We start from the raw sequence: 27,989 nt of genomic DNA on the forward strand, positions 1-27,989 counted from the left end.
CAGTTTCAGATATACTTCAAAATGCAATTGATTTTTAAAAGGCTGAGTACCGACCTAAAGCAAGTGTATAAACTCTGTTTGTAAGGGAAGGGATGGGTTTCAGTGGAAGTTTTATGACATTTATATTTCTTTGTCATTGTATATGGATGAAAATATCATTTATGCAATTCTGCTATTTTAATTGGGAATTATGGGCCTCCTTGTCCCTAAATTAAAGGGTTATTTTAGATTGGTTATTTTATTGTAAATTAAGCAATCTTAATTTTTTTTTATTTTATTTTTTTATTTAATGAATATAAATTTCCAAAGTACAGCTTATGGATTACAAAGGCTTAACCCCCCATAACTCCCCCCCCACCCGCAACCCTCCCCTTTCCCGCTCCCTCTCCCCTTCCATTCACATCAAGATTCATTTTCAATTCTCTTTATATACAGAAGATCAGTTTAGTATATATAAAGATTTCAACAGTTTGCCCTCACATAGCAACACAAAGTGAAAAAATACTGTTGGAGTACTAGTTATAGCATTAAATAACAGTGTACAGCACATTAATGACAGAGATCCTGCATGATATTTTTTAAAAAAGATTGATTACTTTTCTATGTAATTTCCAATTTAACACCAAGGTTTGTTTTTTTCTTTTTTTTTTTTCATTTTCAATTATCTTTATATGCAGAAGATCGCTTCAGTATATACTAAGTAAAGATTTCATCAGTTTGCACCCACACAGAAACACAAAGTGTAAAAATACTGTTTCAGTACTAGCTATATCATTACTTCCCTTTGGACAACCCATTAAGGACAGATCCCACATGGGACGTAAGTACACAGTGACTCTTGATGTTGATTTAACAATTTAACACTCTTGTTTATGGCATCAGTAATCTCCCTAGGCTCTAGTCATGAGTTGCCGAGGCTATGGAAGCCTTTAGAGTTCGCTGAGTTTGATCTTATTCCGATAGGGTCATAGTCAAAGTGGAAGTTCTCTCCTCCCTTCAGAGAAAGGTACCTCCTACCTTGATGGCCCTGTTCTTTCCACTGGGATCACACTCGCTGAGATCCTTCATTTAGGTCTTCTTCTTCTTCTTCTTCTTCTTTTTTTTTTTTTTCCCAGAGTGTCTTGGCTTTCCATGCCTAAAATACTCACTTAGGCCCTTCAGTCAGATCCAAATGCCTTAAGGGCTGATTCTGAGGCCAGAGTGCTATTTAGGACATCTGTCATTCTGTGAGTCTGCTGTGTCTCCCCCTTCCCATGTTGGATCCTTCTCTCCCTTTTTTGGTTTTATCAGTTAGTATTAGCAGACATTAGTCTTGTTTGTGTGATCCCTTTGACTCTTAGATCTATCAGTGTGATCAATTGTGAACTGAAATTGATCACCTGGGCTAGTGAGATGGCATTGGTACATGCCACCTTGATGGGATTGTATTGGAATCCCCTGGCACTTTTCTAACTCCATCATTTGGGGCAAGTCTGATTGAGCATGTCCCCAATTGTACATCTCCTCCCTCTCTTTTTCCACTCTTATATTTAACAGGGATCACTTTTCAGTTAAGATTTAGACACCTAAGAATAATTGTGTGTTAATTACAGAGTTCACAAAAAAAAATACTAAAATGGATAAAGTATTACATTGTACATCAACAGTCAGCACAAGAGCTGATCAAGTCACTATTTCTCATAGTGTCCATTTCACTTCCACAGGTTTCCCTCTGGTGCTCAGTTAGTTGTCACCGATCAGGGAAAACAAATGATATTTGTCTCTTTGGGACTGGCTTTATTCACTCAGCATGATGTTTTCCAGATTGCTCTATCTTGTTGCAAATGACTGGGTTTCATTGTTTTTGACTGCTGTATAGTATTCTATAGAGTACATGTTTTTTTGACAGGCAGAGTTAGACAGTGAGAGAGAAACAAAGATCTTCCTTTTTCTGTTGGTTCATCTGCCAAATGGCTGCCACGGCCGGTGCACTGCACCGATCCAAAGCCAGGAGCCAGGTGTTTCCTCCTGGTCTCCCATGCAGGTGCAGGGCCCAAGCACTTGGGCCATCCTCCACTGCCTTCCCAGGCCACAGCAGACAGCTGGACTAGAAGAGGGGCAACCGGAACAGAATCTGGCGCCCCAACCACAATACAACCCGGGGTGCAAGAGCCTTAGGCAGAGGATTAGCTTAGTGAGCCGTGGTGCCAGCCACAATCTTAATTTTTTTAAAAATTTGGTTGAATGTTTTTCCTGTTAAATAATGCTTCAGAAATAAGAACTTAAAGTTGTTTGCTTAGTCCTTAAAAAAAAATAATAGAAAAAGATGTTGAAAAGTTTAAAGGCTTCATTAGGTCATATAATAGAAATATTGTTTCCTAGACCTTTCCCTTTTAGAATTTTAATTGCAAAAAGTATTTTTCTTTAAAAAGTTGTTTTCAATTTCTTTTTTTTCAAGAATTTTTTTTAATGATTATTTATGGTCTCAATAAACTGATTAAACTAAAGTTCATTGTATGATCAGGGTTGGAGCTGACAGAATTACAGATTGGAATTTAGAAATTATCTAAAATTGTGAAAGGAAAGTAGAGTAGTATTCTCTCAATGGGAGTTTGATACAAAGTGAACTTCAGACATGCCTATTTGGGATGACTAGTTGTGTATGTGTGTGTGTGTATGTGTGTGTGTGTGAGAGAGAGAGAGACAGAGAGAGAGAGACAATGAAAGAGAGGGAAGGAGACCAAGGGTACCTGTTGGTGTTTCAGAAAGCCTTTAGATTTACTTTATCTCGTTCTTGATGTATTTACAGATCCAGGTGATTGAGAATGATAGAGCCATCAGAGGAGGACAAGTTTATGCCACCAACACCAGAGGCCAAGTCCCTCCGCTTGTCACTACAGACTGTGTTATACAAGACCAAGGTACTTATTTTCAAAACTTTTTTTTAAGGAGTTATTTATTTGAAACACAGAGTTACAGAAAAGCAGAGGCAGACAGAGAGAGGCGTTCCACCTGCTGGTTCACTCCCCAAATTGCTGCAATGGCCAAAATTGGGCCAATCTGAAAGCCAGGAGCCAGGAGCTGCTTCTGGGTCTCCCGTACAGGTGCAGGGGCCCAAGGACTTGGGCCATCTTCCACTGCTTTCCCAGGCCATAGCAGAGAGCTGGATTGGAAGTGGAGCAGCTGGGACTCGAACTGGTACCATTATGGGACGCCAGCACTGTAGACAGTGGCTTTTTTTGATAGTAACAGTGCCAGCCACAGTGATATTTTTGATTCAGATTTTAAATTACTTCTGGGAAATCCTGTTACAATTGATAATGGGGACCAACTAACTTTTCACTAATCATTCAGGTACTGAGAAGGTGCTGTCAACTGAATTCACTCTTTTGGACTTACTATATATTTTCTATATATAATATATTATTAATTGTATTATATATAATTGATTATATATTATATTATAGACTATTATATTATATAATATAATGATTACATATTATATATTAATATATAATATATATTAACAATATATTATAAATATCTACTATCTATTAATATGTATTATAGAAATCTAGAGTGTTTTTAGTGTGTTATAATGTAAGATATATGCTTAAGAAAAGTCTTCATTGTGATTTATGGATTTCAGTTAGTTCAGACTCTAATTTATTGACTGTATTGGAAACTTGACAGCATAGTACAGGAAGGGCAGTAGGAGATTTAGTTCTTGAGAAATCAGCAGACATGGTTCTAGCTTCAGTGACATTGTTTAAAGAAGGTTATTTAAGAATTTGAGTTCTGGTTTCCCTCTTTTAAACTGGGATGAGGAGAAACTAGCCTCCGTGCTGACCCTGTCCCATACCTGCTTGCTGTATATATGTTACTATATTGTTTATGGCAAGTTAAAAATACAATCTGATGTCCGAGAGTCTGTGTATACCATTTAAAAGTCATGCACTCGGCCAGCGCCCCGGCTCAATAAGCTAATCGTCTGCCTGTGGCGCCGGCCGTTTGGGAGGTGAACCAATGGAAGGAAGACCTTTCTCTCTGTCTCTCTCTTTCTCTCACTGTCTAACTCTGCCTGTCAAAAAAAAAAAAAAATCATGCACTCAATTCTAGAGGTATAACAGTATATAAACAAGCATTCTGTCTCAGCTCAGAGTTGTCAAGCTAGTCAGGTTCTGGTTTGGAACACCCCTCATTAGTCAATTCTCTGTGCTATCTGCAGAGCTATCCACACAAAACAGGCAGCACAGGGAGGCAGAAAGGGCTTTGGGAGAATCCAGACTCCCTCCCTACTGTCTGGGCAAGCTTGCTCATCTCACCTCTCTAAGTCTCAGTGCCGCCAGATACAATGTAAGGATCAGAGGTGACTGTGTGTGTTCTAAGTATGCTTTTAGGTGTGTAGAGTGAAAGGATTGATATAAATTACAATGATATTATTGTTATAGATAATAATATTAAGAACAATTCAGATTACCTCTTTTATTATTATTTTAAAAATAATTTGCTCTTTATTACTTACTACACCAACAAAAACCAGTCAGATGAGTTTGTAAATGTCAAGCGCTTAGGAAATGATGGATAATAGATTAGGGCATTTTTCTACCATGTGATCAGCAAAAATGGCAATTTTATTTCAGCCTAACAATGAGTGTTATGTGTATGTTAATATTTACTGAATATTTCAAATAAATATAAAAAATAGTGTTTGAGGCTCTTTTTGGCCAACAGAACATTCCTGACCAGACTCATGTTCCAGCTGCTTCTTTCTTTGGAACTTCTCAGCCATAGCAAACTGTCCCCTTTCTTCTCATGTCTCGGAATTTCACTTTGTGCTGCTTTCTCTGAAACAGAATAAGGACTGTTTCTTCAACACAGTTCCCTAGAAATTTACTTAGTATCTAGAATATTGGGTGTCAGAAATATTTACTGAACACATATGCTAGGAATATATAACTCTCATCCCTTTACTTTGGAAGTTCTTAATTCTTAGAAACCCAGTTAAATTTTTTTCTTTGAAATCTTTCCACAATTTCTTCTCCCATAGTGCTTCATATGTATTTTACCCATCACTTTATATTTTACAATGGTTTAAGCTTCTGTCTCCTAGAAATCTGTGAACTCTATGGCAGCAGGGTTCCACTTTGATTTACTCACTCATGTATAAATTCAGAAATTGGTTTGTTCAGTATCTGTTATGTGCTAGGTTGCTATTCTAAGCCTGAGATTAGTAATATAATACAGCATCTACAACTTGACATTATTACCATGGTTAATATTTCTAAGTGCTAACCATGTGTCAAGGCAATCTTCTAAGGATTTTATGTGAACGAGTTAATTTCATCTGCTCCATAACTGTGAGATAGGCATTTGTGTCATCCTCTTATACAGAGTGGGAAACTGAAGCACAGAATGCTTAGGTAGTTTACTCAAGATCTTAGATGATATGAAGCAAAGCTAGAATTAAAGGCCTGGCCTTCTGTTGCTAGGGGAGCATGCTCCTAGCCCATTTCACTGCCTCTGTTTAGAAATAAATGTTGTTTTATACCCCTTAAAAATGTGCAAGTATTACATGTTAATCTAAAACTTAAAAATAAATTTCAAAAAATTTAAAAAGAGAAAAAAGATATATATATATATATATATTTAAAATGAATGAACAATCAGGAAACAAGAGATAACTAAATATTAATGCAGTATGATACTTACTAAAATAGAAGGATAAAAAAGCATGTTTTCAGGGGAAGTTAAATGTGAGGTCATATGCTAGAATATTTGGCCCAGCCTCTCCTGCAAGAGTGATGGACACTGTGCTGAGACTTGAGTAAGCCAGGGTAAACCAGAGAGGTGGGGAGGCTAGAATGACAAAGGATTGTGAAACAGAGATAAAATATGCTGGTGTGGTGGCAAGAGAGTGCACCTGTCATGGGACAGCATGTGCATAGTGTTATGTTTGGAGACTTTGAGATTTCTTGTTGTTAAATATATATATATTTAACATATATATGTGTGTGTGTGTGTGTATGCATGTCTGGGTGTGTGCACATGTGTGTGTACCATAAAATTTGTCATTTTAACTATTTTTAAGTATACAATTAAGTGGCCTTAATTTCCTCCACAGTGTTGTACAACCTTTTTTATTGCCCATTTCTGAGACATTTTTATCATCCTACACTGAAACTTTATGCAACAACTTCTTCCCATTCCTCCACTTACTGAAAACCCCTAGTAACCACGATTCTACTTTCTGTCTCCATGAATCTGCCTGCTCTAGGTATCTCATTTAAGAGGATTCATATAATATTCACCATTTCATGTATAGTTTATTTCACTTAATACTTTCAAGGTTCATCTACCCTGTAGCATGTGTCAGGTTTTCATTTCTTTTTTTTCTTTTTCTTTTTTTTTTTTTGACAGGCAGAGTGGACAGTGAGAGAGAGACAGAGAGAAAGGTCTTCCTTTTGCCGTTGGTTCACCCTCCAATGGCCGCCGCGGTAGCGCGCTGCGGCCGGCGCACCGTGCTGTTCCGATGGCAGGAGCCAGGTGCTTCTCCTGGTCTCCCATGGGGTGCAGAGCCCAAGCACTTGGGCCATCCTCCACTGCACTCCCTGGCCACAGCAGAGAGCTGGCCTGGAAGAGGGGCAACCGGGACAGGATCGGTGCCCCGACCGGGACTAGAACCCGGTGTGCCGGCGCCGCAAGGCGGAGGATTAGCCTGTTGAGCCACGGCGCCGGCCCATTTCTTTTTTTTTTTTTTTTTAATATTTTATTTATTTACATGAAAGTCAGAGTTACACAGAGAGAGAATGAGTGGGAGAGAAAGAGAGAGAGATCTTCCATCCGTTGGTTCACTCCCCAGTTGACTGCAATGGCTAGAGCTGTGCCAATGAGAAGCCAGGATCCAGGAGCTTCTTCCAGGATTCTAGGCAGGTGCAGGGGCCCAAGGACTTGGGCTATCTTCTACTGCTTTCCCAGGCCACAGCAGAGAGCTGGATTGTAAGTGGAGCAGCCAGGACTTGAACTGGCACCCATATGGGATGTCGGCACCATAGGTGGCAGCTTTACCTGCTAAGCCACCGCGCTGGCCCCTTCATTTCTTTTTAAGTCTGAATACTATTCCTTTGCACACATATATATACTCCTTTATTTGTTTATCTATTCTGTTGAAAGACATTTGACTTCTTTAATACTTTTTGGCTCCTGTGAGTAATGGATGCTGTGAACACTAGTGTCCAAGTATCTGTGTGTAAATCCCTGTTTTCAGTTCAGAGAGAGGGAGAGACAGAGAGAGAGAGGAGTCTTCCATCTGATGGTTCACTCCCCAAATGGCCACAGTGGCCAGAGCTGAGCCAATTTGAAACCAGGAGCCAAGAACTTCTTCAGGGTCTCCCACATGGGGGCAGGGGCCCAAGTATTGGGGCCATCTTCTGTTGCTTTCCCAGGCCATAGCAGAGAGCTGGATCCGAAGAGAGGTAGCTGGGACTAGAACCGGCGTCCCTATGGGTTGCTGTTGCCTCAGGTGGAGGATTAACCTACTGCACCACAGCACTGACCCCTTGAAATGCTAATGTCACTTCTCTAGATTACCTTTTAGGTGCTCTGTTAGTTATCACAGATTAGGGAGTACATATGGTATTTGTCCTTTTGGGACAGGCTTATTTTCACTAAGTATGATGTTTTTCAGTTTAATCTATTTTGTTGCAAATGACAGGATTTTTTTTTTTTATTGCTATGTAGTATTCCGTTGGGTACATGAGCCATAATTTCTTTATTCAGTCTTCAGTTGACAGGCATTTGGGTTGATTCCATATCTTTTTTTTTTTTTTTTTGACAGGCAGAGTTAGACAGTGAGAGAGACAGAGAGAAAGGTCTTACTTTACGTTGGTTCACCCCCCAAATGGCTGCTACGGCTGGCGTGCTGCACCGATCCGAAGCCAGGAGCCGGTGCTTCCTCCTGGTCTCCCATGTGGGTGCAGGGCCCAAGCACTTGGGCCATCCTCCATTGCCTTCCCGGGTCACTGCAGAGAGCTAGACTGGAAGAGGAGAAACCGGGACAGAACCAGTGCCCCAAACGGGACTAGAACCTGGAGTGCTGGCGCCGCAGGTGGAGGATTAGCCTAGTGAGCCGCTGCACTGGCCAATTCCATGTCTTAGTTATTATGAATTGAGCTGAGCTGCAATAATCATGGAGTACAGGTAACTCTTATATGCTCATTTCATTTCCCTTGGGTAAATTTCCAGGAGTGGGGTGGCTGGGTCATATGGTAGGGCTGTACCAGTTTACATTCCCACCAACAGTGTATTAGGGTGTATCTTTCTCCCCACATCCTTGCCAGCATTTGTTGTTTATTGATTTCTATATAAAAGCCTTTATAATGGAAGGTGAGGTGAAACCTCATTATGGTTTTGATTTTCATTTTCCTGATTGCTAGTGATCCTGAACATTTTTTCATGTGTCCGTTGGCCATTTGGATTTCCTCTTTTGAAAAATGCCTGTTGAAGTTCTTTACCCATTTCTTAACTGGATTGTTGTTGTTGAGTTTCTTAATCTCTTTATGTATTCTGATTATTAATCCTTTATCAATTGCATAGTTTACAAATAATTTCTCCTGTCAGTTTCCTCTTCGCTTTGCTGAGTGTTTCTTTTGTAGTACAGAAGCTTCTCAATTTGATGTAATCTCACTTGTCAATTTTGGCTTTGATTGCCTGGTGCCTCTGGGGCCTTTTCTAAGAACCCTACCTATTCCAATGTGTTGCAGGGTTTCCCCAGTGTTCTCTAATAATGATGCTATCAGGTCATAGATTTAGGTCTTTAATACATTTTGAGTAGATTTTTGTATAAGGTATAAGGTAGGGGTCTTGCTTCATACTTCTGCATGTGGAGATCCAGTTTTCCCAGCACTATTTGTTGAAGAGACTGTCCTTGCTCCACGGATTGATTTCAGCTCCTTTGTCAAATATAAGTTGGTTGTGGATGTTTGGCTTCGTTTCTGGTGTTTCTGTTCTGTCCATTGGTCTATCCATCTGTTTTTATACCAGTACCAGGCTATTTTTATTATAACTGTCTTGTAGTATGTGTTGAAATCTGGTATAGTGATACCTCCGGATTTGTGTTTGTTGTCAAAGATTGCTTTAGCTATTTGGGGTCTCCTGTGCCTCCAGTGAATTTCAGCATCATTTTTTCTAGATCTGAGAAGCATGTCTTTGGTATTTTGATGAGTATCTCATTGAATCTGTAAATTGCTTTTGGTAGTATGGCCATTTTGATGATGTTAATTCTTACAATCCATGAACATGGAAGATTCCACCCCCCTTTTTAAAATTTATTTGATAGGTAGAGTTACAGACAGTGAGAGAGACAGAGAGAAAGGTCTTCATTCTGTTGGTTCACTCTCCAAATGGCCATAACGGCTGGAGCTGCGCCAATCTGAAGCCAGGAGCCAGGAGCTTCCTTCTGGTCTCCCATGCGCTCCCATGTGCTTCCAAGCACTTGGGCCATCCTCCATTGCTATCCCAGGCCACAGAAGAGAGCTGATTGGAAGAGGAGCAACCGGGACTAGAACCCGGTGCCCATATGGGATGCCGGCGCTGCAGGAGGAGGATTAACCTAGTGCGCCCAGATTTTCCCCATTTTTTTTGTCTCTTCTTCTATTTCTTTTTTTAATGTTTGACATCTTTGTTTAAATTTGCTCCAAGGATTTTTGATTTTTTTTTTTTTTTGTAGCTATTGTGAATTGATTTGATCTTAGATGTTCTTTCTCAGCTGTGGCATTGTCTGTGTATACAAAGGCTGTTGATTTTTGTGTGTTGATTTTGTATTCTGCCACTTCACCAAACTCTTTTATGAGTTCAATACTCTTTTAGTGGAGTCTTTTGGATCCCCTAAATATATAATCATACTATCTGCAAATAGGGATAATTTGACTTCCTCCTTCCCAATTTGTAACATTTTGATTTCTTTTTCTTGACTAATGGCTCTAGCTATAACTTCCAAAACTATATTGAATAGCAAGCAATGGTGAGAGTGGGCATCCTTGTTTGGTATCAGATCTCAGTGGAAATGCTTCCAACTATTCCCCATTCAATGGGATGCTGGCTATGGGTTTAAATTGCCTTGATTGTGTTGAGGAATGTTCCTTCTATACCCATTTTGCTTAAAGTTTTCATCATGAAAGGGTATTGTATTTTATCAAATGTTTTCTATACATCTATTGAGATAATCATATGATTTTTGTTCTTCAATTTTCTAATGTGATATATTACATTATTGATTTGAGAATGTTGAAACGTCCCTGCATACCAGGATATATCTCACTTGGTCTTGATAAATGATCTTTCTGATGTGTTGGATTCAATTGACTAGTACTCTGTTAAGGATTTTTGCAACTCTGTTCATCTGGGAAATTGGTCTATAGTTTTCTTTCTCTGCTGTATCTTTTTCAGCTTTAGGGATTAAGGTGTTGCTGGCATCATAGAAAGAGTTTGGGGAGGATTCTCTTCCTTTAAATTATTTTGAGTAGCTTGAGAAGAATTGGAGTTATTTCCCCTTTAAATGTCTGATGTTTTCAGCAGTGAGGTCATCCGGTCCTGGACTTTTTTTGCAGGGAGAGTCTTTTTACTGATTCAATTTCTGTCTTGATTATTGGTCTGTTTAGATTTTCTGTGTTTCAATTTCTGTGGCTCAATATAGGTAGGCTGTGTTGGTTGTGTGTGTCCAGTAATCTATCCATTTCTTTCTAATTTGTTGGCATACAATTCTTTGTAGTAATTTCTTTGTTTTTAAAGATTTATTTATTTATTTGAAAGTCAGAGAGAGGAGAGGCAGAGAGAGAGAAGTCTTCCATCTGCTGGTTCACTCCTCAAATGACCACAATGGCCAGAGCTGTGCTGATCCGAAGCCAGGAGCCAGGAGCTTCTTCTGGGTCTCCCACGTGGTGCAGGGGCCCAAGGCCTTGGGCCATCTTCCACTGCTTTCCCATGCCATAGCAGAGAGCTGGACTGGAAGTGGAGCAGATGGGTCTCAAACCGGCACCCATATGGGATGCTGGCGCTTCAGGCCAGGGCGTTAACCCACAGTGCCATAGCGCCGGCCCCATCTTTGTAGTAATTTCGAATGATTCTTTTTATTCTGTGGTGTCTGTTTTATATTTTCTTTTTCATCTATAATTTTATTAATTTGGATCTTCTTCCTCCTTTTTTTCGTTAGTTGTGCCAATGGTGTATCAGTTTTGTTTGATTTTTTCAAAAAACCAGCTTTTTGTTTCATGGATCTTTTGTATTTTTTTTTTTTTTTGGTTTCACTTTTGTTCTCTAATTTTAATTATTTTTTTTTTCTCCTACTTATTTTGTGTTTGTTTTGCTGTTGTTTTTCTGGGTCCTTGAGATGCACTGATAGGTTATTTATTTGGTGCCTTTCCAGTGTCTTTAGGCACCAGTTGCTATAAACTTTCCTCTAACACTGATTTTCTGTATCCTATAAGTTTTTAAAAAAATTTTTGTTTTTTATTATTTATTTGACAAGTAGAGTCATAGAGAGAGAGAGAGAGAGACAGAGAGAAAGGTCTTCCTTCTGTTGATTTACTCCCCAAATGGCCGCTACAGCCAGAAAACGCCAATCCGAAGCCAAGAGCCAGGTGCTTCTTCCTGGTCTCCCATGCGGGTACAGGGGCCCAAGCACCTGGGCCATCCTCCACTGCCCTCCCGGGCCACAGCAGAGAGCTGGACTGGAAGAGGAGCAGCCAGCATATAGGATGCCGGCACCACAGACAGAGGATTAGCTATGTGAGCCATGGTGCCGGCCCCATCCCATAAGTTTTGATATGTTTTATTGTTGTCTTCATTCGTTTCCAGAAATTTTTTGATTTCTTCTATGACTCTTCTATGTTCATGCAGGAGAATGTTGTTCAATCTCCATGTGTTTGCACATGGAGACTCCTGAGTTGTTGATTTCCAGCTTCATTCCATTGTGGTCAGAGAAGATGCATGGTGTGATTTTAATTTTTTTGAATTTGCTGAGACTTGGTGTCTGTTCAGCATGTGATCTATCCTAGAGACAGTTCCATGCACTGCTGAGACAAATGTGTATTCTACATCTGTAGGATAAAAGTTCTGTAGATATCTGTTAGGTCAATTTGGTTTGTGGTGTTGATTAACTCTGTTGTTTCCTTGCTGATTTTCTGTTTGGTTGATCTGTCCATTGCTGAAAGTGGAGTACTGAAGTTCCCCATTACTATTGTATTGGAGTCTGTATCTCCCTTTGGGTCCATTAACCTTTCTTTTTTTTAAAGATTTATTTATTTATTTATTTGGAAGTCAGAGTTACACAAAGAGAAGGAGAGGCAGAGGGAGAGAGAGAAAGGTCTTCCATCCACTGGTTCACTTCCCAGTTGGCCACAAGAGCTTGAGCTGTGTTGATCCAAAGCAGAAGCTAGGAGCCTTCTCTGGGTCTCCTACACAGGTGCAGGGGCTCAAGAACTTGGGCCATCCTCCACTGCCTTCCAAGGCCATAGCAGAGAGCTGGATTGCAAGTGGAGCAGCTGGGAATTGAACTGGTGACCATATGGGTCGCCAGCACTGCAGGCTGTGGCTTGAACTGGTGACCATATGGGTCGCCAGCACTGCAGGCTGTGGCTTTACACGATACACCACAGATCCATTAACATTTCTTTTAAATAGCCAAGTGACCTGTGATTAGATGCATCTACATTTACAGTAGTCACATTTTCCTATTGAATTGATCCTTATCCTCTACATAGTGCCTTTCTTTGTCTCTTTTGACAGTTTTTGTATTAAAGTTTATTTTGTCTGATATTAGGATGGCTATACCAGCTCTTTTTTGGTTTCTGTTAGCATGGAATATCTTTCTATATCCTTTCACTTTCAGTCTGCATGTATGTTTGTTGGTGAGATGTGTTTCTTGTAGGCACTAAATAGATTTTTTTCCCCCATTCAGCCAGTCTATCTTTCAACTGGAGAGTTGAGGCCATTTACATTTAGGGTGACTATTGATAAGTAATGACTTGGCCCTGCCATTTTTGTATAAATATTCTGATTGTTTACTTTGGATTTCCTTTATATATTTACTGGGGGATTTTCTGCCTTAGCCTTCTTTCATAGTGATGATTGTGTTTTTGGGTGTAGCACTTCCTTAAGCATCTTTTGTAAGGCTGGAGGAGTGGTGACAAATTCAATTACTGTTTGTTATGGAAGGTCTGTCTTTCACCTTCATTCATAAATGAGAGCTTTGCAGGGTACAATATTCTGTGTTGACAGTTTTTTTCTCTTAAGACTTGGAATATATCTTGCTATTCTCTCCTAACCTGTAGTGTTTCTGGTAAGAAGTCAACTGTTGGGTCTAATTGGAGATTCTTTGAAAGTAATCTAACATTTCTCTTGTACCTTTTTATAATCTTTCCTGTATGTTTTAATGTGGAGAGTTTGACTACAATGTGTTGTGGTGAAGATCTTTTCTGGTCACGTCTACTAGGAGTTCCAAGTGCTTCCTGTACTTGGACATCCCTTTCTTTCTCCAAATTAGAAAAGTTTTCTATTTTTATTTGACTTAAAAGGCCTTCTTATCCATGCTGTCTGTCCACGCCTTCAGGAACTCCTAAGACCATAAATCTCCCATACTGATTTTTAGTTTTATAAGTTCTTTCTCTTTTTGTTGATCTGACTATAAACTTTCCAGAGATTTGTCTTCTAACTCGGATATTCTTTCTTCTGCCTCACCAATTCTGTTAAGGCTTTCCACCACATTTTTTATTTGTTCTATTGAATTCCTCACTTCCAATATTTTGTTTTGATTTCTCTTTAAAATCTCAATTTCATGGGAAAGATTTTCATTCATGTCATGTATGGATTTCTTTACTTTATGGATTTGCTTCTGTTTACTTCTAAGTATTCCTGTGATCAATTTTTTGAATTCCATTTCTGGCATTTCCGTTAGTCTCTTCATCTTCACATTCTAGTATTGAAGTGTTGTGTTATTTTGGGGGTGTCATGTTGCCTTCCTTATTCCTATTTCTTGAATTGCTGTATTTATTATTAGATATTTGTGGTGATAATTATTGTTATTGTTTTTTTTTTCCCCTGTGATGGCTTTTATCTTTGGATTATGCCTCTGTGACTTAGTGGAGTGTCCCCTCTTTCAGAGAATACTCAGAGTTGTGTGCTAGATATAGTCAGGGAGCTCTGTTCAGTGTTCAGAGTGAGGGGAGCATCCAAGGTGACACCCAAGTTGGGCATGGTAAGTCTTTTTTTTTTTTTTTTTTTTTTAATCTGAGAGGAGGTATGTTCTGCTCTGTTGGCATATTCTCACATTCAGCTCCTCTCCTCAAAAGAGACTAATGCCTTGGCACTAGCCCCAGTGGCTACAATTTTCATCAGCACTGCCACAAGGACCACACAAAGGATCTTTGCGGTTCTTGGTGTGAGCATGCATCCTGCAGCTATGACCCTCAACAGAGAATCAGGGAGCCTGAGTATATAGAGCCGCCCACAGTGACTGCCCGAAGTCCCAGCCACACCCTGTGCCCTCCCACACAGCTACAGTGTTCCCACAATCCTGGCACACAAGGCTCCTACAATCAATGAGCTCCCAGCCCCTTGTCAATTCTTCCAGACAAACTCAGGCGTCTCCCTTAGCTGTTGCTGGGTGCGTGGATAAGAGCTGTTGCAGCTATCACGTAAGTCCAAAATGACGCCTACCCTCTTTCAGCTAGTTTTAGGGCGCTGGTGCCAGGCAGTCAGGGAGAGAGAAACATACCCTTCCCTTTTTTTTTCCTCTGGTTGCAGATATACTCTCCCCCACAGGGCTCCAAGTCAGACTCATGAGAGGTTCTTCCTACAACTTTATTGCCAGTGGCTTGGGCTGCTGCAGTCTGGTCTCACCTTACTCCAAAGCTGATGTTGAGGTGTTCAGCTGCAGGGGTCCTGAGTTGTGTTTGTCCACATGCTCCACATAGTTCCACATTGTCCCTCTAATTTGTGTGAAGTTTCCTCTGCCGTTTTCTCCCTAACTCTTCCCTGAGATTGCACTCTCTCCACTTTTTATTTAAACTATCTTCCCCTAGAATAGAGCAGTAAGCTCCCTTCCTATTCCACCATCTTGAAAAAATCCTCCCCAAATTCTTAATTTATGGTCTGCTTAACATTGTGAGGTGATGATAATAAGGAGGGTTTTCATCTGAATCTGAATAAACATTAATATTGGTTCAAGATATTTACAATATACAATATTTCCTTTTCTTTAATTCCCATTGCTAGAACTCTAGTTTTGCCCTCAGTTAGTGTTTTCCTGGTCTTTTAGAGCAATGGAACAGTCTGTATGTCTTTAATCTTTTCCTATTCTCCAAAGCTATGCTATACCCACAAATGATTGATATCCTTCAAAAATTTGTTTGACTGTCTTCCTGTGCTAAAAATCACATTTCCTCATTTCACCAAAGTTGTTTCAAGCACTCATCTAACATTCAAAGCCTTCATGACATAAATCCAACTTTTCTGAGATGTTGTGGGAAATTATATAGGTTCTTATCTCACTTTTATCACTTAATAACTCTCTGACCTTTGACTAGTCCTTTAACTTCCTGGTGCCTCAAGTTTCCTTCTCAGTGAAATGGAATCATAAATATATCAACCTCACAGAGTTATTGTGGGACTAAAATGAGTTTGTATTTAATAGTATCATAACAATGCCTCATACATTGTCAATTACTATTATTATCCTTGTTAGTACTACAATTCCCTTTTCTCTCTGTGTACTGCATATGAGCCCAAAGACTGGATTCAGTCTTTAGTGACACTGATTTGACATACACAATATTTTGTTTTGTTTCTATTTGGATAAGTTAGCATGCTATAGTAGTCAGAACATTTTATGTCAAAATCCAAATTTCTAGCTTGCCCTGAAAAATGTGAGATCTGATTATAGTAGATTGGAGCTGAATCTAATAAACTCAACTTTCTTTAGTCTGTCCTCCATTTTCTCCAGTCCTATATCTGTGCAAGACAGTATGATTAGGAAAAGACTCCCAGTCATGCTGCAGTCCTTGTTTCAACCAGGACCACAAACTTCCCAGCACATAATACTTCCCAAATTCTTTTCACTTTTCTACTCTCCTTAGTGACTGTTTCACGTTTCCCCCACAAACCTGGAGTACCTCCTCTCCCATCTTTTGGTTTTTATTTTTTTAAAGATTTATTTTATTTATTTGACCAGCAGAGTTACAGAGAGAGGTAGAGACAGAGAGAGAGGTCTTCCATCCACTGGTTCACTCCCCAGATGGCTGCAACGGCCAGAGCTGAGCCGATCCGAAGCCAGGAGCCAGGAGCTTCTTCCAGGTCTCCCATGTGGGTGCAGGGTCCCAAGGTCTTGTGCCATCTTCTACTGCTTTCCCAGGCCACAGCAGAGAGCTGGATTGGAAGTGGAGCAGCCAGGACTCGAACCAGCACTCATATAGGAGGCAGGCACTACAGGCAGTAGCTTTACCCACTACGCCACAGTACCAGCCCCAGGACATTCTTATTCTTAAAATTGCTTTGTATTCTTGAAAGTTACCCAGGTTGTAAAGCACAGAAAACTATCCAGAACTATCCAGAATGTGGGCCATGTTCTACTGCTTTCCCAGACCATAGCAGAGAGCTGGATTGGAAGAGGAGCAGCCGGGACTAGAACTGGCGCCCATATGGGGTGCTGGCACTTCAGGCCAGGGCGTTAACCCGTTGAGCCACAGTGCCACCGCCCCCTCCCCCCATCTTTTGTTTTATCTGCTCTTCCTCCTCCTTTCTGGAAAAGGTTTTAAAATCAGAAGAGAACTTCCATGGACCCCACCACTGCAACAGCAACATGTTCTGCCGTTCCACTGTCCTGCCTCTGACCATCAGTGCTGAGTCAAAAGCCTACCTCTCTGTGTATTACTCATACATACTGTTACAAGAACTTTCCTCTCTTTATCTTACATAATCACAAAGTTTCTGTATGCATAATTATTCCTATTTAAAAAAACATGTTTTATCTTCAAAAATTCAAAAATAAAAATGACTTTTTGATCTACTTTATCAACTATTCCTCTTTTCTTTGCTCCCCACTGCAACAAAACTTGATAAGGTTATTGCCAGTTCTTCTCCCTTTGTTGCTTGAATTTCCACTGAAATTCTCACTAAGGGTCTCCAGCAGCTTCCACTATGATGCTAAAGCCAGTGGTCATACTGCTCTGGCAGCTCCACCTGACCCAGATGAGCATGCCTTTTCCTTGCTTTCTCCATTTCATTTGCAGTACACCAAATTTTCATTGTTTTCCTCCTCAGTCCTTTTTTTTTTTTTTTTTTTTGACAGGCAGAGTTAGTGTGAGAGAGAGACAGTGTGAGAGAGTTATAGACAGTGAGAGAGAGACAGAGAGAAAGGTCTTCCTTCCGTTGGTTCAGTCCCCTAATGGCCACTACGGCTGGGGCTGTGCCGATCCGAAGCCAGGAGCTGGGTGCTTTCTCCCAGTCTCCCATGTGGGTGCAGGGACCCAAGGACTTGGGCCATCCTCCGCTGCCCTCTCAGGCCACAGCAGAGAGCTGGACTGGAAGAGGAGCTAGTACCTGGTGCCCCAACGGGACTAGAACCTGGGGTGTCGGCGCCGCAGGCAAAGGATTAACCAAGTGAGCCGTGACGCCGGCCAGTGTCCTCAGTCCTTGAGCTGCTTGCCTTCTCTTCCTCTTACCTCTTTATGTTGGAGACCCCAAAAGTTTGGTCCTCAGTTGTGTTCTCTTCTTTGGTTCCAGTTATTTCTTTGGTGGTTTTAATCCTGTTTTATGGATTCAAATGCCATCTATGAGGATACTCCCAAAGGTCACAGAAAAATGGAATTAAAAGATGATAAGTATATGTTAGTGCCAAAAAAATTTTGAAATCCATGTATTGTTTTTTTCCTAAAAGCTGTTTTTCCTTGAACTTTTGAGGGTCTCTGAAATATGCTAAGAACATATTTACCTCTAGCCCAGACATCTCCAAATTCACATATCCTTTGTTTGTGTAATAGATGTCCCACATTGGACATGTCCTGAACCAAGTGTCTGTTCTCTACCCACACACTCCTTCAAAATCCCTTCTCTTCCTGCAGTCTTTCCCTTTTTAGCTGATGGCCACTTAAAAATGTTTTTAGTTCCTCAGTCAAATGCTTTGGAGTCTTCCTGCGATTCTACCTTGCTATCATACCTCAAACATACCTATCAACAAGTAGTTCACTGCACCTTCAAAATATATCTAGAACCTGGCTGCTTCTCAGTATCGCTACTGTTCTCAAGCTGCTCTGTGCCACCACCATTTTCCACCCAGTTACTGCAGCAGCCTCCTCAGGGGTCTCCCTGTTCTGCCTTTCACCATTGCAACTCATTGTCAAAACCACCAAGGGGGGACCTGAGTTGAGACTGTGATACTCCTCTCGTCAAAACCCCTGGCAGTGGCTTCCTATTTCATTTGGAGTCAAAGTCAGTTAACTTAAAATGATCTCAAGAGTCTGCCTGGTCTAGCTGCTGTTACTTCTCCATGCTCATCACCAGCTGGTGATCCATTCCAGTCACCCAGACCTCCTGCTGTTCCTCTCCTAGGCCAGGCACATCCTTCCCCCAGATGTCTGCTTGGGTAAATACCTTGCCTCCTTTGAATCTTTGCTCAATTTTTCCTTCTTGATAAGGCCTACCTTGTATTTTGAATTGCAACCTGGTTCCCATGAATCAGATATCCTTTTTTTCATAGCACTTCTTCCCTTCTAAAATCCTATATAATTTCCTAATGTATCAGGTTTAATTTTTGTTGTTTGTGTACTCTGTAAGAATATAAGCTCTACAAGGAAGCACCAAGGACAGTGCCTGAAACGTAGTATAACTCAATAAATATTGTTTGATTATCTTCTTTTGGTGATAATACATAATAATATAATTTCAACATTTATTCCAGACAAGTTATTCAGACAATAAAAAAATTCTCCATGCCATGGATATTGTCTTAGCACTTATAAGATACTTGATCAGGAAACTTAATATAAGTTAAAAACAGATTAAGGTGTTTTTAAAAAAGACTTAAATTTCTGTTATGAGTAAGATTCTTAATCTTAAATTCTTATTCTTAAATTCTTCCAGATTTAGAAAAAAGTATAGTGAGATGGAATCATCTGACAAAGTATTACTTACTTATATTGAAGTGGTATACAAATACTTGCCTTTACAGCAGATGTTGATAGAAAAGGATGAAAAAGAAATTATTGTGATCCCCAAATTTTATTTTTTCATATTTTTGTGCATCTTTGTTTTATATATTCCATTAAATCTATTATTATTATTATTATTAATTTTTTTTGACAGGCAGAGTGGACAGTGAGAGAGACAGAGAGAAAGGTCTTCCTTTTGCTGTTGGTTCACTCCCTAATGGCCGCTGCAGCCGGAGCACCATGCTGATCCGAAGCCAGGAGCCAGGTGCTTCTCCTGGTCTCCCATGCGGGTGCAGGGCCCAAGGACTTGGACCATCCTCCACTGCACTCCCGGGCCACAGCAGAGAGCTGGCCTGGAAGAGGAGCAACCGGGACAGAATCTGGCGCCCCGACCGGGAGTAGAACCCGGTGTGCCGGCGCTGCAGGCGGAGGATTAGCCTATTGAGCCGTGGCGCCGGCCCATTAAATCTATTAAAAACCTGCTTATGGAAAAATAATTAAAATTATTTTATATCTTTGCAGTAGAATTCAGTGTTTTATTATATAAGAAATTACAGTGTGCCTAGAATATAGATTGTAAAATTTCACAATACTACTGTTTTTTATTTCTTTTTAGAGACCATGAAGGTTTTACAAATAAGGCAATACATTATCTAGAAGTACCTTTATAAATATCTCATGACAGATAGTTTTTCTAAGCACATTTTAATTGTGTCCTCTGATTGTTTCAGGCAATGCTAGCCCTCGCTACATCCGTTGCACCACATACTGTTTCCCATGCACATCAGATATGGCTAAGCAAGCTCAGATTCCATTAGCTGCTGTCATCAAGCCTTTTGCCACCGTTCCTCCAAATGAGGTAAGAATGATAAATAATAGCAATTCATCATATTACAAATTTCAAAGTTCATAATTTTTATATTATTCTATGCTGTAAACAAGAAATGAATATATTTATTTAATGCAAAAAAACATACAGGCATTTAATTCATTAGGAAACAAAACTCTACAAGCTGTATTTTTTAGCATCCTGGATGAGTCACTGTTTCATTCTTGTAACAATTGCATATGTAAAATGTGGAATGTCAAATAGTGACAGACTTCATGATCTGTTGTGAGGCCTTTATGTCCTGGTTTGAGGATTTGACATCTGTGTGTTCCACTGGGGAAAATGATAGATCCTTTAGTTATTCATTGTTCTACATCTACTTTCATGTGATTATGAACTCCTACTTTTAGAAAGTGTATAGTAGGTAAATCTGTATGTATTCATTTGGAAAAATGTGTCCAATGTATGTCTAAATGGGGGAAAAAAATAACAAGTGATGTTATATAAAACCTGTGATATTAGGGCACTGTTAGTGGATATCAGATCAGGATTTCAGAAATAACTTTAATTCCATTCTTTGCTGCTGCTATTCCTTCTTTTCATGTTTCTAACTGATGGATATACATATGTACACAAAGACAAAGGCCATATAGCAGAGCAAGTCAAATAGGAGATGAAGAAAAGCTGTGTTTCAGGCTGCAGCTTTGACCATGTCCCATTGCAGTTCCACTTAGCGAGACTGAGCCATGGATTCCTTTTGTTGTACTTAGAGACCAAAGGCCCAATTTCCTCTCCCAGCAAAAACCTGTCTTGGATCTAAAGATCTAATGATCCTTTGCTAATTTCCACTAGCAACAAATCAGGAAGAGACAGAGCATCCACAAGAGAGAAGAAACATGACCTTTTTTTTTCAGGTTGGCCATGCCAACCGGCACTGGGAGTAAAGTACCATGGGGAAGGGGAGCAGGGAGCTGTGGTTACTGGGGCCTGCTTTATGTCACCTGAGGAAAAGAACAAAGAGGTGACCACCAGGTGTAAAGTGGCTTTCATCTTCTTTGGGGTCTCCAATCACCAACCCCCTTCCTGAATATAGTAGAGTGCTTCCATCTCTTCTTCTTCATCTTTTTTTTTCCTTTTAAGAGTTATTTATTTATTTGAAAGGCTCAGTGATGGGGGCCATCTGCTGATTTACTCTTCAAATGGCCACAACAACCATGACTGGGCCAGGCCGAAGCCAGTGGAGCTGGAGCTTCATCTGGGTCTCCCACATGGGTAGCAGGCTCCAAGTGCTTGAGCCATCTTCCACTGCTTTCTCGGGTACATCAGCCAGGATTTGGTTTGGAAGTGAAGCAACCAGGACTTGATCCTGTGCTCATATGGCATGTCAGCTTTGCAGGTTGTGGTTTAACTTGCTGTATCCTGCCAGCCCTGCCATCTCTTCTTTGAGAAGTAGAATGAACTGGGTTAGAATTCTACCTGAGGAAGCATTGAACTGTTTTTAGAAGTTACCCTTATGCATGGTGTGGTTTCATTTGTGAAACTCTTAAAAATACATTCAGGATTTACTTATTTTGATTATGGTCTCTTCTATGATAGTTATAGAAATTTGATATAATGTTTATCCAAAGCCTGAAATCAGGAGCTTCTTCTGGGTTTCCCATGTGTGTGCAGGGGCTCAAGCACTTGGACCATCCTCCTCTGCCTTCCCAGGTGCATTAGCAGGGAGCTGGATTTGAAGTGGAAAAGCCAGGACTCAAACTGGCGCCCAATTGGGATTCTGCCCAGTAGATGGCATAGACCTGCTACACACAGCACCGGCCCTTGTATGGGAATTTTAGAGTAGTTTAACTAGAAGTACTCCTTAACTATTTTCAATATTTTATTATGAAAAGTTTCAGTCTTACAGAACATGAAAAGAATTTTGTAGTGAACATTTACATACCTTTTATTTAGATACTACCATTAACATTTAACTACTGTTGTTTTCTCCTTTGTATATCCATTTTTTTCCTGATATGTATCAGGAAAATTGAAAACATGAGTACTTTTCACTAAATTTCCAACATACATAGGTATTCAGCTTAGCAGTTCGGAAGCTGGTTGGGACACCCACATGCAATATTGGAGTGCCTGGGTTCAGTTCCTGGCTCTCATTCCTGGTTCCAGTTTCCTGACAATGCAGATCTTAGGAGACAGCCAGTGATGGCTCTTGTAGTTGGGTACCTGCCACCCACAAGGGAGACCTGGATTGAATCCCTGGCTTCTAACTTCCAGCTGACCCATTCCTGGCTATTGTGGGCATTTGGGAAATGAACCAGAGGATGAAAGCCTGCACATGTATAAACTAAATCCCTTTCAAAATACAGAGATTATAGTCAAGCTTGCGCCCCTTCTAAGCCAACTCCCACCCCTTTCCACAAATTCCCTTCCCTGGCAACCACTATTCTGATTTTTTCTGTGATAGATTTGTTTTGCTTATATAGGACTTTGTTATAATTAGAATCATAGATCATGTTCTCTTTTGTGTGCAGCTTCTCTCCACATGTTTTAGAAAGCCATCGTATTATTGCATGTGATAATAGTCTATTTTTTATTGCTAAAAGTATTGCATTGTATGGATATACCAGTTTGCTTACTAGTCTCCTATCGATGAGTATGTGAGCTGTGTCTGCTTCTTTCTATTGTGCATAAAGCTTCTATTAGCACTCTTCTATAAGTCTTTCCATGGGCTTCTATTCATCTTTCTTAGGTTAATACCTGTGGATAGTTACTGCTCATTAGATGCATATTTGTTTGGCAGAAACTGGCAGGTCATTTTCCAAAGTGGCTGTACCATTTCATAATCTCTCCAACTCCAGTGGCTCCTCATCCTCTAAAGCAGTTTATATCATTAACTTTTTAACTTCTAGCAATTATGAAGAGTGTGTAAGAGTATCCATGTGATATATATTTTATTTAAATTATTATGCTTTGAACAAAATTTAAATTCAAAAGGGTACTGTGGATAACATTCATATACATGCCACCCATCCTTACTAAGTATTCTATGTCATCATATTTGCTTAGAGTGGTTTTTTAGAGAATTAAAATTTGTTGGGTTTAAATAAGTCTCCTTTAATTAGGCCCATTTCGTTTTCTCCCGTATTCTCCCGGGGCAAACAGGAGAATGAGCTTTGATGCGTATCTCTCTGTATGTGTTGGTATTGTTATTTGTCCCCTTCATCTGCAAGCATCAGTAACAATAGGTAGTATTCCTCTTTGCTTATTAAAGAGCCATTCACTTTTAAATAAGTAAAACATGAACATTCAGGGTCCTGTGCTGTGACAAAGCTGACAGCCCCCTCCCAGACCCCTGGTATCTCATATGGGCACTAGTTCATGTCCTAGTTGCTCCACTTCTGATTCAGCTCTCTGCTAATGCTCCTGGGAAAGCAGCAGAAAGTGGCCCAAGTGCTCTGGCCCCTGCATTCATGTTGGAGACCTGGAAGAAGCTTTTGGCTCCTGGCTTCGGTGTGGCCCAGTCCTGGCCATTGCCACCATTTGGGGAGTGTTCCAGCGGATAGAAGATTTCTCTGTCTCTCCCTCTCTTCTCTCTCTGTAACTCTGCCTTTCAAATAAATATCTTTAAAAAAAATAAACATGCAAAAGATGAAAAGAGCTGACAATGAAAAATAAGTTCATTCCAACCTTTATTGCCTCCCCCTTTCAGACAACCTTTATCTGTTCCTTGTAATTCTTTCTAGAAATAAAGTAAGCAAATACCAGAATTTAAGGTCCATCCTTTCAAAAAGTAAACATATAAATGATGGCATAGCATGCATATTGCTTTTCCCATTCTTCTTTTTCAGTTAATGCATCTGGCAGTCATTTCATATTGCTGTGTATAGAGTAGCCTCATTCTTTAAGAATAGCTGTGTAGAATAACATTTTCATCAGAGAAACACTATTGTAGCTGTAGGCATGAATTTTGAGGTGCAGGCTGATTTTAAAAATGTGAAACTTTAAAAATATGAATTCTACAGTTGAAATGTATTACCACAAAGGTGCCTTGGAGAACCTTTGATGTAGATTCCTTCTGGGATGGGATTGCTACAAATGTGCACTCCCTCACTCACTCTTGAGCTGTCTAAATCTTTTCACAGTCATCTGTTATTTCTCATGATCAGAAGATACTTTAAAAAAAAAAAAAAGATTTGTGTATCTTACTTGAAAGACAGAGCTACAGGGAGAGAGAGACACACACACACAGAAAAAATCTTGCGTCTGCTTTCTTAGCAGGGAGCTAGATGAAAAGTGGAGCAGCCGGGACATGAATGGTGCCCATATGGGATGTATTGCTGCAAGTGGCAGCTTAGCTTGCTATGCCACAGTGCTGGCCCTGAAGATAACTCTTCTACTTTGAAAGAAATATGCAGCATCTATAAAATAACTGCATGTTGTAGGTAGCAGCTCTGTTGTATACCAGTATTGTGGATGTATGGAATGGGTGCCTGTAAACAGTTTCAGTTTTGGATGCTTCTTGTTCATGGCAAAAAGTTTGCATGGTTTCTAGCTATGGATTAGCAAAAACTTCCCTCTTCTTCCTTATTTAAAAAACTTACTTGGGGAGCTGGCGCTGTGGCGTAGTGGGTAAAGCCATTGCTTTCAGTGCTGGCATCCCATATGGGTGCTGGTTCGAGTCCAGCTGCTCCACTTCCCATCCAGCTCTCTGCTGTGGCCTGGGAAAGCAGTAGAAGGTGGCCCAAGTCCTTGGGCCCCTGTACCAATGTGGGATACCCGGAAGAAGCTCCTGGCTCCTGGCTTCAGCTCAGCTCAGTTCTGGTCATTGCAACCGTTTGGGGAGTGAACTAGCAGATGGAAGACCTCTCTCTTTCTCCCTCTCTCTCTGCTTCTGCCTCTCTGTTACTCTGCCTTTTAAATAAATAAATAAATCTTAAAAAAAAAAAAACTCACCTGGAACAGTGAAAATTCAACAGTTCTTCACACCTTAAATTATGCTCTATAAGTTTCTTGTTATCATCGTTAGTATTAACAGTGAAAATTTTCAGTGATGTACACCTAAAAATAAAGTAATACTTTTATTTGTTGAAGCAGACTTAGGGGTTAAAAAATAAGGACTGTGGGAGGCATTCTAAAGCAACAGAAAGAGTTCCCAGAGTGTGTTCTCAAAACATGTCTCTATTTCTGGGATTTGACTGGACCTAACCTTGGAGAGCCACTGGTGTGAGGTAAATGTTTGCTGTACTACACAAACCAATGAGGTATAGGTCTATGTGTTACCAAGTATTTGGACCGCCTGGACCTCCTCTGTGACTTCTGTAATAGAATCCTAGTGTATTCTTTTCTGCCTCATAGGCAAGAAACATTTTAGTTGCCTTTCTTGTTTTCCTAGTCTCTAATTTTTTTTTTTTTTTTTTTTTTTTTTTTTGACAGGCAGAGTGGATAGTGAGAGAGAGAGACAGAGAGAAAGGTCTTCCTTTTTGCCGTTGGTTCACCCTCCGATGGCCACTGCGGCCGGCGCATCTCGCTGATCCAAAGCCAGGAGCCAGGTGCTTCTCCTGGTCTCCCATGCGGGTGCAGGGCCCAAGGACTTGGGCCATCCTCCACTGCCTTCCCGGGCCATAGCAGAGAGCTGGCCTGGAAGAGGGGCAACCGGGGTAGAATCCGGCGCCCCAACTGGGACTAGAACCCTTGTGCCGGTGCCGCAAGGCAGAGGATTAGCCTGTTAAGCCACGGCGCCAGCCCCTAGTCTCTAATTTTGAAGTTGGTCCAGACTTGAGCTTAGGGTCTTCTCTCCTTCTCTCTTTAGACTCCAGGACCTTCCAGGGTAAATATCATTGTTAACAGTTGCTGCTACTACTGAGGAAAATAACAATAGTCAACATTTATAGAGCACATGTTGAGCACAATTATTTTTTAAAATATATGCTCATTTACTTAATCTTCACATCAGCCTGTTTGTTATCTCCATTTTAAATGTAAGGAAATTGAGTTACAGAGTTAGATAACTTGTTATGTCAACAAGTACTAACCAGCAGGACTCGGATTCAAACCCAGGCAGTCTGGCAGTTGCTTATTCTAAATCACCATGCTGCTGTATCTCTCTCTCTCTCTCTTTTTCCCTCACCCTCTCTTTCACCCTCACCTTCTCCCTCTCCTCTTCCCCCTCCTTCTCTTCTTCCCTTCCTCCCTCTTTCTCTCTCTCCTGCTCTCATTATTTATTTATGTTTTTAGCCGCATATTCCCATACCCAAATGCCTCTCAAATCTCCTTGGGGACCCTATGGAAACCTCAAACTTAGCATATCCAAAAGTAAATTTCTGATCTCTACACCATAGATCTTTTCATTATTCCACCTATTAATACACGGCACTATCATTTATCTAATTACTCAAGCCAGAAACCAAAACTGAAGCAATATAATTAAGTAAAATAAAATTAGGGATATGCAGATTTTAGGTATTTATAACCTATGATCAAAGAAGTAAGTTTCAAGGTTTCCTTCTTAAAGGCAAATGGTTTGTAAGAATACTTTTATTTGGTGTAGTATTTTTCTGTATACTTTATTTTTAGCTTAGTAAAACATTAGGATTTTATTGCTTATTTGGCTAAACTTTGCTTTCATTATTGCAATTTAAAAAAGCTTTCTGAGAGATAGTCTGAATTGACATCTACCAAAAGGGCTTACTTAGCACAGGTTTTTGGAGGTGTTTTTAGAAGTTGGTTCCATTGTTTGACAGAACCTTCTTATACTTGCCATTGTGTTAGCAACGGCCTGTAAAAATAAACCTGACCCAAGCGGTGATTATCAGGGAATGTTCCCTGTCAGCATCTGCTTTGGGGATGTGTGCTGTTTCCAAGGACATTTCTATGTCATCATTGTTTAACATTTCATGTTCCTTACCATAGACTTTAATTTATAAAAATATTTTAAGTGAAGTCCATTACCACATTCAGTATAATTATGTATCAAGTATTTATTTAAGAACAGTCAATGGTTATATTGTGACTTATTTTGTTTGTTAAATTTTGTGTGCTTAAAATTTTTGGTGCTGTGTTTTAGGAACTATGGTAGGAATGCTGTACATTTCCAATGTAAAATGATTTAAGATTGTAACTAGTTTAATTTTTTATATTATTTCTGTAATACAGGAAGTTTTTTCATGTTGGACACGTACACACATCTAGATATAAATGCAGTTAAGTAATTTTACCTATAAACCAGATGGTAGAAGCTTTTGCCTCCATCTGTGATCAGACTCTGGAGTATCTGTGTATATTTTTAGATTATAAGCAGATACAATAGTCAAAGCAATTTCTTTGCTTAATTAATTAGCAAGGAAAATGTTTTATACAAGTCTTTAAAATATTACTTGAATTTTGATTTTCTGTTTAATTTGTGCTAGGAAATGAGCTGGACTTTAGGGATATGGAGAAAAATAAGACTGGTTACTTTGACTAGGACTCAGAGAAAATTTACAAGTATACGCTAATTTTTATGTAGTATGAAAAAGGTTTAATGGGGATAGCCTTGTCCTTTGGAGTTTAGGTTCAAGGCAAGTTTTATTATTTATTACTATAAAGAACAGATTTCATGTATTTCATAAGTATAATTCTAAAAAGTTAACCATACTTCCAGGGAAAGTTTTACCTGAGATGTGATTTAATAAATAAAGAAATTTGTCTTTTTATTAAAATACTGTTTGAATTCATTTTTTAAAAGATTTTTATTTTTATTTATTTATTTGAGAGGTAGAGTTTCAGATAGTGAGAGGGAGAGACAGAGAGAAAGGTCTTCCATCTGCTGGTTCACACCCCAAATGGCCGCAACTGCTAGAGCTGAGCTGATCTGAAGCCAGAAGCCAGGAGCTTCCTCCCAGTCTCCCATGCGGGTGCAGAGGCCCGATGACTTGGGACATCTTCTACTTCTTTCCCAGGCCATAGCAGGGAGCTGGATCGGAAGAGGAGCAGCCAGGACACGA

The 27,989-nt window shown here is 40.0% G+C and overlaps 1 protein-coding gene across 1 annotated transcript in view; it reads left to right on the forward strand.

Annotated features, from left to right (window-relative positions):
- SEC24D (SEC24 homolog D, COPII coat complex component) overlaps nt 1-27,989 on the forward strand; it is a 145,442-nt gene that overhangs the window by 34,725 nt on the left and 82,728 nt on the right. Inside the window, exons 7-8 of the mRNA XM_062199697.1 lie at nt 2,789-2,900; nt 19,910-20,037. Of these exons, the coding sequence (XP_062055681.1) occupies nt 2,789-2,900; nt 19,910-20,037 (240 nt within the window). The remainder of the gene's footprint in view (nt 1-2,788; nt 2,901-19,909; nt 20,038-27,989) is intronic.

This window comes from Lepus europaeus, chromosome 8 (assembly GCF_033115175.1).
Source record: "Lepus europaeus isolate LE1 chromosome 8, mLepTim1.pri, whole genome shotgun sequence".
NCBI lineage: Eukaryota > Metazoa > Chordata > Mammalia > Lagomorpha > Leporidae > Lepus > Lepus europaeus.